The following is an 11671-nucleotide window of genomic DNA, read 5'->3' on the forward strand; positions in this document are numbered from 1 at the left end:
CCACGATGTAACTCTGACTCCATCCTCGCCACATTTTCCAATCTCTGGAAGAGGCGGCGTCGTGGAGATACACGATTCCCGTGCGTTCCGGGATTCGGCATCCTCCATCTTCCAGCGCCCGAGTTCCGGGCATTGCTTCGAAGACCCTGCCCGAGGACGGCTATTTTCTCTGCCCTTGTAGGCTATTCGCTCTACCCGACCAGGGTAAATGCACGCTAGATAGGGGATAAGCTAGAAATATAGCTCTATTACCTAAATTAGCTAGGGCAATTATATACCTTTACTCGTCTCTTATACCTTTAAGTTTCTAGTAATATAGGCGAGTTACTAAATAGGTAATAGTAGCCCTTAGTAGCTTAAGGTAGCTAGTATTAATCTTTTATATTATAAATTAAGATATTAGAAAGATTATAGCCTTAATTAGAGGCTATTTAGAACCCTCTTTACTACTTATTATAGTCTTTAGCTATAATCGTAGAGAGGCACTATATATTAATAGTAAAAGAGATAATAGGACCCTTAGTAATAGGCTTAGTAAAGGAGATATTATAGAGGCTTTATTTAATAATAAAATAAAGTATTAACGATATCTAGAGGGCTTAGAATAAGTATATTTAATAGTAATATTGCATTTAAGGGTATTTATAATTATAGAGCTTTAGGGGGGTTTTTATATTACTTTATTAACTAGTTATAGCTAGTCTTTAGCTTAGAATTTATTAATAGACTCCTTAAGAGACTCGCATATATAAGAGATAAGTAAAGGTATATAGTTACCCTAGCTAATTTAGGTAATAGAGCTATATTTCTAGCTTATTCTATATCTAGCGTGCATTTACCCTGGTCGGGTAGAGCGAATAGCCTATAGGGGCAGAGGAAATAGCCGTCCTCACTCTGCCCGAGATTTTCTCCTACGAGATCTCAATCTACGAGCGATCGCGATGGGAATTGCCGTGCGCAGCAGTTCAGTCTCCTTCGGGGTTTAAACCCGGAATTTGACACGAGTTGCGGGTTGCAACGTCGGGCAAAAGTCCACTGCCGATCACCGTGTTAAAGATCCCGATCCTACCCTGGTTCCAGAAGGGGGGGGGGGGGGGCAATTGTCCTGATTCAGGTCCCCTGTTCACGATACCTTACCCTGAACGACCCATGACGCCGCTTTCATCAAGCAGGGTGTCGGACAGCAAGTCAACCTCGAAGGGGAGGGGGACAAATAGTCATCAGCATCCCGGCGTCGAAACACGCCAATTATACAAATTCGCTCTCTCATCTGATCGTATACAACATGCGCCCATTGCCAGGAAGCATCCCTCACGTGAAAACACCATGCCATGCTCAACGTAACCCATGCGCCAGCGACGGCGGCGACTGATCGTACTCAACGGCATACGTATAATGTGCGCGGATGCCCTTGGCGCCCTCGCGGTCCTCGCTCAGCAGGTCCCCCTTGTCCGAGTCACCGTCCTGCAGCCTCTCCCAGTTGTCGTCACCGAGTCCCTGTACCGTCGTCAGGCTAAATCCCACATCGGTAGGGTTGCGAAATCGGTCACGGCTTGCACCGGGCGTCTTCTTGCTGTTGCCGAACGTAAAGAGGGAGACGTCGCCAGCCGTGCCGCGGCCCGAGTGTTGTGTTGAGTCTTCGAGGCCGCGGCGACGCATGATCAGGCGGCGCAGTGATGGAATCGACGAGGCGACGCAGCCGATGCCCGTCTCAATGTTGGAGCAGAGAACCGTGTGACCGACCCAGACTGCGCAGTATATTAGTGAATAGTCGCTTTCTGGCTGTTTCGGAAGGCTTCTTACACTGTAGGTCGACAGGCACGCGGAAGCGGTTGACGTAGGGAATACGGACCATCGTGATGATCGACGCGCTGCGCATTCTACTATTAACAAGTGTCCCGACAACACGAAGGCCTTGGTACTCACAGTGACGCGAACGACAGCAGGCCAAATACCTGCAGCTTGGTTTGGGTCTTCATCTGCGACTTCCACAGCATGACGGCCGGCAGCACAGCGAGGGCCAAGTCGGTAACGATGGTCGTGCTCGTGGCAACGTGACCCAGGGCGATGAACGTCTCGACCGGCGCGCACTTCGCCTCGCCGCTGAGAATGAGCGCCGGCTGCCAAACGGCCTCGACGGGGCGGCAGTATAGCAGTACGCCGACAAATGTGACGAGGAAAGATGCCCAGGTGATGGCGAGGAGAATCCAGACTGAGATGCGCATGATTCTCTGCGTGTCTGCAATGCGCTGGATAGTCACGCAGATGGATGACTTGACGATAGCCAGAGCCCAGACATATGTCAGGATCCAAATGATGTAGAACTTCATCGCCTCCTCGGCCATCCAGGCGTTCAGTTTCTCCTGTCGTGTGCCAATGCCGACGGTGCAGGCGTAGATTGCCAACCCTACCACTGCCGTATAAATAACCTGTTACCGTCTTGTCAGTCCACAGCCCTTGTCCTCCCCTCGTCGAGATGTTGTTCGTACCGCTCCGGCTGCCATGAGGCCATCGTCGAGGCCAAACACACGATCGGTGATCCGCACATAAGTTCGGAGGCCGACCGCAATAATCGAGAGAAACAGGAAGACGCTCGAGACAACAATGATGGCCAGCGGCAGATGGACTGGCGTCAAGCTGCGCAAGTTCGGATCGACAGGGTTTGCGGCGTTCATCATGTAGATTGTCGTCGATGCTGAGAATAGTCGACACAATCTCTCATTACGAGTCCGCAGATTTCCAAAAGAGGACGGCCGTTCCAATGTTAAAAGGCACTTCCTTACCAGCGTCAGCCTCTTGAAGCTCAGACTTGACGTCTAGAACAGGGGCCCAGACCCGGAAACCAGGGCCTTGACGTGCATTGCTGGGGCTTGACTCGTAATTCCGACTGATGCCCACACAATCTCGATTTTTTCCCTCGTGGCGCCGTGGATTTGGCAGCCAAGTTCTCCACGATCCAGCCATTCAGGAGGCGCTGCATGGCGCATCAGGGGCACAAATCGCCAGGATGTCATTGGCACCAGAGGCAACAACTCGGGGTGGGCTTCACGCAAAGCGGAGTCCCAAGAGCGCGAGTCCCGACCGGGATCCCAGGCCGGAGACCCTAGTGTGTGTGAGGTACGGCCGAACCCTACATGTGACAGCCATTAACTACTCCTCTTCCAGGGATGGCAGAAGTCGAGTGGGCAGAAACGCTGCGGATAGTCTTGCCTGCGTCCTGCTTCTTCTCCACAAAGTGTGGGCAGAAGTGGCCATTCTGCCAACACCTCCTGGCAAATCTCGGTCTTTTCATCTGTAAGCGGGATAACCGGCCGACTGCCCAGATCAAGTCTGCTGCCAACCTGGTTGTTGCTGCCGCGGACTTGACGGTGGTGGTTGGTCTACCCCTGGCGTTGGTCTTTTGCGTTGATACTTATCGCCGACATGTCTGTCATAATACTACCCTTATGGATGCTAACCTTCCCCTCGACACTCTTCTTGGAACAAACGGCTGCTGTCAAACAACCAGCCAACAAAAGGACATGTCGCTTCCCGAGCCTTCGGTTTCCTTCTTCACGGCTAAGACGGCGCTGGTCTTGGCCGGTGTCTGGCTAGTGTACAAGCTGCTAGAGGCCGCCTACAATGTCTCGCCTCTCCACCCCCTGAGCCACGTTCCGGGCCCTAAATTAGCGGCAGCCACTTACCTACCAGAATTCTACCATGACGTTGTACTATTCGGACGCTATACGAATCAGATTAGGCGGATGCACGAACAGTATGGTGAGTGGTTCTAGCAAGGACAGATGGAAGCCTTGAATATGGCCTGAAGACGGGATCAAAGCGCAAAGACGACCAAGCTAACCACAAAGTTGAGGCCCAATCGTTCGAATAAACCCTAATGAAGTGCACTGCAACGATGCCAACTTTGCCGACGAAATCTACGCTGTAGCGGGGCGTAAGAGGGACAAGCCTGTCCATCAGATCAATGGCTCAGCGTATGTGCTGCCGTCTTCGTGAGGAGTATACGTTCGAGACACCGCGGCTGACCACTGCAGGCTCGGACAAGCTGGCTTCGGCACAGTTGATCACGATGTGCACCGTCTGCGCCGTATCCCCCTGGCCAAGTTCTTCAGTCGCAGCATGATCGCTCGACTGGAAGGTGACATACAGGCCCAAGTTCAGAAGCTTTGCGACAAGCTGCTCGCTCAGTCTGGCAAGAAGACCGGATTCGACATCACCATGGCGTACAGCTGCTTTACTGCCGATGCCATTTCGGGCTATTGCTTTGGTGACAGCTTCGGCTTCCTGGCCCAGGAAGGCTGGTACCCTAACTTCCGGGAGCCAACGGCGTCAATCCTAAAGCCGGTTTTCATGTTCCGCTTTTTCCCTTTTCTGAAAGGATTAGCTGTCACCGGAAAGTGGTAAGCATTTCCACGCACCTGAATTGTAATGATTGCTTTGTGTTATGAAAGGTTAATGCGTGAGTTGCATAGGTTCGTCAACTATTTGCCTGCCGACATTGCTCTCTTCATCCAGACGCTGCAAATTGACATTCCCAACCAAATCAAGAAGACAAAGGCCGAGATGGATTCTGGTATCATCCACGACCGCCCGACGGTCTTTGGCTCACTGCTCGAGTCCGACCTCGAGGCTCATGAAAAGCAGCCGCAGCGGCTATCGGACGAGGCAACCGCCGTCGTCGGCGCCGGTACGGAGACCACGAGCTGGGCCTTGTCTATCATCACCTACCACCTCCTGACCAAGCCTGAGCTCCTCGCCAGACTGACGGCTGAGCTCAACACCAACATTGAGAACCCCAAAGAGCTTCCCTCGTGGACCGTTCTCGAGAAGCTACCATACCTGGGTGCCGTCCTTCAGGAGGGTCTCCGTCTCTCATACGGCGTGTCTGCCCGCACTGCCCGTATCGCTACAGAAGAAAACCTAGTCTATCATGGTGAATTCAACAAGCGTCCTGTCGAATATGTTATACCCCAAGGATATGCTGTCGGCATGTCGGCCGCCATCACGCATCATGATGAGACAGTGTTCCCAGATTCAGAGTCTTTCTCCCCTGAGCGCTGGCTCGACGAGAACAACCAACGCAGAAAGGACGTTGAGCGCGGCATGCTGGCCTTTTCGAAGGGAAGCCGTGCCTGCTTAGGCATGAAGTGAGTATACTACATCCCTTCTTCCTCTTGACAACGACTAGACTCCACACTAATGACGTGTAGCTTGGCCCTTTGCGAGCTCAATCTTTCCCTTTCCGCCCTCGTACTGCGGGTTCTCCCCCACATGAAGCTATACGAGACAACGGAGGTGGATATCCTGTATGATCACGACATGTTTGTGCCATGCACAAAGGAGAGCAGCAAGGGTGTACGAGTCACAATTGATTGAGATGCACTGGTGCAAGATTTGCATTGAAGGCAAGATTGATGGTTTGAGGGTCTGCGTCTACTTAGCTTTTTACATTTCCTTCAAGAACATTGTGAAATCACTCATTACTCTCACGACAATTGTCTCCGTGTTTGCTGACTTGACAGAGAACAACGAGTAATCGGCTTTAACATGCCGTGGTTGTGTTCGCCCAGAGAGGTACCTGGCTCAGCATCTCTCCCCCGTATTGTGATTCGCTCCCCCCTCCCCCTTGGTTTTGAAGCCGGTACACAAGTCTCAGCACCGTCTCCAATAGCCAAGGATGGAAACGAAACTTTCGAGAGAATCATGCTGTACTTTTTGAGGCTCTAAGCTGTGTTCATCAAAGTTGCGACAGATGAACAAACGCTGTCAGCGCTAAAACAGAGTACGTCCCATCTTGTCGAGGGTCTCAATGCTGGGTTGTAGAATAGGAAAGGGAGTCTTCCTTAGCCTTCTCGTCATGGTCTATCATCTCAGCTCCCGTGCAAAAAGCAAAGGGTGTCGTTCAACCTATGATACGGTGCCACCGTGTAGTGGTACAACGTCCTGGATGTTGATGAGTATCTATGAAGAGCTCGTTACCTAACTTAGCTTTTAGCGCGTTGACTTGATGCATCCAATTGGTTAAGACAAGGTCAGAACTGGCAATCAATTGGTTTTATCAAAGGGCTCCAAATTCTTTGTCTCGAGTCCTTTTAATCGGCCAAAAGAAACATTGAATGTGACAAAGCAGTTTTCAGTCGAGGGTGTCAAATCTCGCACACAAGACATACTTGTGCTCCATCCTTGAGTGGCTAGTTAGCACACCGTTGCCATTCCTGCCAATCTCCAGCGGACACCTGCTTTAATTAAGACTTTGTTCGTGATCAGCGTCTTTATAATCATAGGGTTCAAGAAGACCTTGACGATTGTATACCCTGTTCCCAAATTCTCTGTTAACTCGCTACCAAGTTGTCTCATTATCTCGGATAGACTGATCAGAAAACTGACAAAGATGCACAGCGTTGTAGAACATGCTGTTTGATGTGCACAGCAATAGCAGAGGCAAGGAGGCTCTTTCTATTAAAATCAAAGCCTCACTGTACACGAAGGTAGCAGATGCCTTAGCCGTGAAGCCTGTTGGATTTTGTGTGGTATGTTCCTGGTTCATGCTTTGTTTCTCATTTGTTGACAGAAACAGCAGTCTTGACATGGGATACGCACCCTACGTCTATTCCCACTTGGTCATATGCAAGTTTACAATTTCTAGATATATGAGTTTAGACACCTGCTGCCATAGGAAGACCAGAATGAGAAGATTCCCAAACGAACACAGCCCGCAACAAACACCTACCTGAAGATATACATCCTTCGCAACTCGCAACCATACAACCTCCAACAACATAAGTAAAGAAACAAGGCCAATCCAACCGGCAAGACCATAAAGCCTTTTAAAAAGCCCATCTTGACCAATTTTAGATTCATTCAGGAACCTAAAAACATGGACTCCTGCGTTTCCCTTCCATACATGGCGGCCCCCGAACTGCTTCCGGAACCGCTACCCACCATCGAAGACATCGCTGCCTCGAAAGATATTCTGAAGGAAAGAAGCGGGCTTCGCGTCGTCCGGATCGGAACACACTTCATCGTCAAATACGGGGTGCATGTGCATCTTCTAGAGGGCGAAAACATGCTGTACGTCAAGCACTTTATGCCTACCTTTGTGCCCACTATTTACGCCATCCACTCCCACCAACCTGAGGGCAAGGGGTCTCCCATCAATTATATTATCAAGGAGAATATATTGGGCCGGCCTTTGTCATCTTGTTGGAGCTCTCTAGATCGAGAGGAGAAAGCCAGAATAGCTTGCGAGCTCCGAAATCACATGAATCGACTGCGTCAAATCCCTTCGCCTGGCTACTTCGGATCGATTGGAAAACGTCCGTTTTCCAATGATGCAGCGTTTTGGACAATTTATCACATCGAGCAATGTCCGCCTATGGGTCCATTTTACACCGCAAAGCAGATGCTTCAAGCCATAGCCGAGGACGTTCGGAATATGAGGCAAGACTTAGAAGCTGGCCGTTTTATGCACGAATTCTATGAACGGGTCTTCCCAATAGTACTTGATAGTCAAACGTCCGTCTTTACTCATGGAGACTTACAGAGAAAAAACATCGTGATTGCCGACGATGGGGCCGTCGTTATCATCGATTGGGAAGTAGCAGGATGGTACCCAGTCTACTTCGAGTATTGTCTTGCGATGAGCGCAAGTTATTTTATGGATGATTGGCATTCTTGGATTCCTCAGATATTGGACGAGTATCTCAACGAGTTCCCCTGGATCAAAATGCATTTCCGGACCCGCATCTTTTAAGGGGGTAGTTGCCAGAGCGTAGTTTGAGCAGAGTGAAGAGGCGCTCCGCACTAGGTCCGCAGGCGATAGATAATAGGTATGGGAGTAGACACATCTGAATTTTGGCCCTTTGCAGCCCTTAATACGCGCTCTCGTAGTGTCAGAGCGCTGTTAGAGCAGAGTGAAGAGGTCTTCCAAACGTGGTCCGCAGATAGGTAGGAGGTAGGTAGAGGGTCGGAATACATCTGAATTCTGACCCTCCGCAGCTTGGAGGGCCCTCCGCAGCCTATATATATACGTTTCTCGTAGCCCTTAGCCTCTGACCGACCCCCTGCTGGCGACTCCGCAGGGAACCCGCAGGGTCCCCTGACACGTAGTCTCTAGCCCCTGACCCGCCCTGTGTTCCATGGCTCCGCAGAGCCTCCTGACAGTAGTAGGTCGACCTAGTCTGCCTACTATTTCCTGGATCTTTAGCATGACAATTGGTTGAAATCAGGAACGGTTGGAAGCGCCCAATCCCAAATTCAAGCAAATATGCGTCGCTATGTTATCACCTCGTCCAGAGATTCTAACGTCTTTCTTGGCTTAGTTACATCTCCTGACTCATGACTGACTCCTTTCTAATAGTGTAGCCCTCAACCCTTGTCCGAAGACTGCATCTGACCGCCAAATTCATAGTTTCCGTTGATATTCTCGCAACAAGCCACTATGTGGACTGACCAGAATTCTTCACGTCTCTGTGCACGGTAGTGCAAGCGTGTCAGGTGCCCCTTGCAACACACGCATGTCGCTCAGAGCCTGTAATACTTCCCGAATCCATTCCTGGCATCGTCGCAGTGGCTCTCCTGGATATAGTCGTTTGCTGACGTGATACTGCTTTCTTGGTGGCGGTATACTGGCGCAAATAACTTTGAGGCGAGAGTAGTCCTCGTCATCCACCCAACCAAGAAATGTCTTGTTTTTGAATACATGAGATAACTCAGGTTGGGGGCTTGACCTTGTTTGATACTTCATCCCACTTTGAATGTCCCCCATGGCATGGAACAGTTGTGCTGATCCATCTTTGCCTGCTTCAACAAAAAGGGCATGATGGTCCAGGTCAAAACCAATGTACTCCACGAGGTAAACGGAATGACCCATATCCTATCAGTAATGAGCTTCTTGCTTCTTGAAGGGACGTAGTAGAACATCCCAATTGGAGCTGAAGTGGGAGTAAACAGATGCCTGTTGGTAACGAGTCTTAAAGGCGAGTGAATAATTACGGATAAGTGCTAGTGTTGATATGATTGATGAGAGGGTTTGCTTGTTGTTAGTTGCCTATTGTTTGTGTCTTTCTGTCATTTCGTATTTGACAGTTCCCTTATTACCACTTGTTTATATATATGGGTCTTCATGTCGGTTAATCCGTAACTGAAGCAGCCTGGTTGAACGCATAGGATCCCATCAAACCTTTGGTAAGAGAGTTGCAGACTTTGGAATCGATGGTCAAAGCCCTAGATTGAGTAACAGACCCCATGTGCCGGTATCATTATTGAGGGCTGCGACAGACGTTTCGTACATTCCTCGCAAGACTGCTCAATTAAAAGTAATGCATAGCCTTTAGGAATAGACTTACTGCTACCCAGTATTCAAAAGTTATCGTCAATATTGTGGCTGTTTCTGAAATGTCGGGGAAGGCGGGAAAAGGGGGGTGGTTGCGCCTCGGCCCTTTGTTCTGACACAACATTGACACTGCACCCGCATTTGAATCCCCTTCATTCTGTTACCATTCATTGAGGTCATGCTTTTACCGCCATAGCCTCTAGACTCCACCCCCAGTTCATGCAATGTCCGCTTTCAAGTTCTCATCTGATATAGTACATAACACAATGTCTTCAGTACCCTTTGTTTGCCTTCGAATCAGAGATTGCTAAGCTCTACACGAGACCTGCCTTGCTCGTCCCCGTGTTTAGCGATCCCACCCGCCTGAGCATGCGGCTGACAATAGAAACTGTGTGCTTTCAGGCTGAAGTCGCTTATGGCCCAGTTTTTGGGCAGCTCCGTCCTCGCCCCTGTGGAAAGATTGTCTCAAGGTCGATGTCAATTACACAAGGCCCATTCTCTCTTTGACTGCAGTCAAACTCTTTGATGGTTCCATACACATCTCGGGGAATTTCCATCGAGCTTTTGTCTCGACCCATCGTTTTTCCAGTCTCTTTCATCGACAGTTTTGTCTGTTCTGCTTGGCCGTGCGAAGGCCAACGCAAGTCTAGCCTCGGGTCGGATATTGACGTATCTGCCGGCACTACAACACAAATGGCTGCTGATTCTCAGCAAAAAGCGGCTCCTAAACTTGCTCCATAATCCGGCCGCACAAGACAAGGAGCACCAGTCTCTCCTCTTAGTCTGCATCAAGCTTGCATCAAGTTTCGACCACGACGACGGCGCTGTACGGAACCCGGCCGTTTACCAGCTGGCCAAGGCGTGCTGCATGGCCAAGGAACCAGACCGCTTCATCTCACTTCGTCTTGTCCAGTGTCTGATCCTCATCGCTGTATACGAACTGGGCCATGCCATTTTTCCGAAGCGTACGTCACCGTCAGCCACGCCTCGAGGTTGGGTGGCATGACCGGACTTCACAACAAGAACCTTTGAACAAAGGTTGTTCAACATGGAAATGTCGCAAAGGCTCCACGAAAATGTGGTAAGGCTTGGGTCGACAAAGACCACGGTCAGATGTGATATATCTCCCGCACGACGGAATTCTGTTCAACGCGAAGCAAAGCATTTCCCAAGCTTCGTCGAGTTTCTACCCAGGCAGGCCTTCATCGGAGTCCTAGTAGTTCCCTTACCAATTGTTGTGAACACGGAGACGAAACCATGCTAAGCAGAGAGGCACAAACACCATCACCACAACAATGACAGCGCAACTCGAATCGCAAAAAGTATCCTCATTTTTATCCAGATATAAAAACCCCCATGAACGCCATGTATCGCATGTCCACATCATACAACCAAGCTTCCATCCAGCCCTGCATGCTCCTACCGCACCACCCGTCCCTCAAATCCTGCCCCCAATCTTCATCTTGAGGAAATCAACAAACCTCTTGGCCTGCCACGTGCTCGAGTCGTCGATGCCGCGATAGTACTCGTGCAAGCCCATGCCGCGCTCGGCGTAGCGCAGGGCCTTGGCATAGTCGCCGACCTCGGACCAGACGCGCGACACGACGCCGTAGAGGTCGCCGCGCTGCGAGTCGAGGGCCTCGTCGTCAATCATGTCCTCCATCTCGCTGACGAGCTCGCTGACGAGGGCCGGCGTGCGCACCTCGGGCATGGCGAGCTCCTCCATGATGCGGTCGAGCTGGCGCCGGTGCATGTCGGAGAGGTACATCTCGCCCTCGTCGGTGCAGATGGGGCACTTGCACTCGAAGCCCCAGGACGAGATGATCATGTCGCGGCGGTCGTCGGAGAGGAGGTGCATGGGCGCGTCTGTATCGTGTCAGCTGTCTGAGGAGGGCAGGGCAGCGCAGCGCAGCGCAGGGCAAGGGCAGGGCTGGTCTTACAGCTGATGGTGATCTCCTCGCCGGCCTTGATGTCGTGGTAGGCAATGACCTCCATCTGGAGCTTTGTCTGCGACCAGCGGGTCACGGCACTGCACAAGTCAGTCTGACGGCCCCAACAGCAGACAATTCTCAACCGAGAGACGACCTACTTTGGCTTGCACGCATGGTTGATCTTCTGCAAAATCAAAAGTCAGCACGTCTACCCCCCACCCCGTAGAAGCCCAACGCACGAAATTTCCCTTGAACAGCGCAAAGTGCGCCACGCCCTGAAACTTGACCTCGAACGAGTTGGTCCGCACAATGTCGTCGATGGGGTGCCCGCCGGCGTTGCGCGCGAGGTCCAGGATCTCGAGCTGCTCGGCCTGGCGAGCGCAAGAACGCCCGCTCCTGCGCGGCC

General features: G+C 51.0%; 4 protein-coding genes across 4 annotated transcripts; 2 read left to right on the forward strand and 2 right to left on the reverse strand.

Moving 5' to 3' along the window:
• Positions 1-1335: 1335 nt before the first annotated feature.
• VDAG_03812 (uncharacterized protein) lies at positions 1336-2675 on the reverse strand (the record flags this gene model as incomplete). Its single annotated transcript, XM_009653896.1, has 4 exons — positions 1336-1748; positions 1804-1871; positions 1927-2429; positions 2490-2675. 4 exons carry the CDS (start codon positions 2673-2675, stop codon positions 1336-1338), a joined length of 1170 nt encoding a protein of 389 aa, XP_009652191.1.
• Positions 2676-3521: 846 nt separating this feature from the next.
• Positions 3522-5536, forward strand: VDAG_03813 (trichodiene oxygenase; the record flags this gene model as incomplete). The annotated part of the gene is made up of 6 exons (XM_009653897.1): positions 3522-3759; positions 3884-3974; positions 4035-4400; positions 4473-5147; positions 5211-5355; positions 5525-5536. The coding sequence occupies 6 exons, from the start codon at positions 3522-3524 to the stop codon at positions 5534-5536; spliced, it is 1527 nt and encodes a 508-aa protein (XP_009652192.1).
• A 1341-nt stretch (positions 5537-6877) lies between these two features.
• On the forward strand, positions 6878-7753 carry VDAG_03814 (phosphotransferase enzyme family protein; the record flags this gene model as incomplete). The annotated part of the gene is made up of 1 exon (XM_009653898.1): positions 6878-7753. The coding sequence occupies one exon, from the start codon at positions 6878-6880 to the stop codon at positions 7751-7753; it is 876 nt and encodes a 291-aa protein (XP_009652193.1).
• A 3019-nt stretch (positions 7754-10772) lies between these two features.
• VDAG_03815 (uncharacterized protein) lies at positions 10773-11329 on the reverse strand (the record flags this gene model as incomplete). Its single annotated transcript, XM_009653899.1, has 2 exons — positions 10773-11200; positions 11275-11329. 2 exons carry the CDS (start codon positions 11327-11329, stop codon positions 10773-10775), a joined length of 483 nt encoding a protein of 160 aa, XP_009652194.1.
• Positions 11330-11671: the final 342 nt, after the last annotated feature.

Source organism: Verticillium dahliae, genomic scaffold (assembly GCF_000150675.1).
Source record: "Verticillium dahliae VdLs.17 supercont1.6 genomic scaffold, whole genome shotgun sequence".
Taxonomy (NCBI): domain Eukaryota; kingdom Fungi; phylum Ascomycota; class Sordariomycetes; order Glomerellales; family Plectosphaerellaceae; genus Verticillium; species Verticillium dahliae.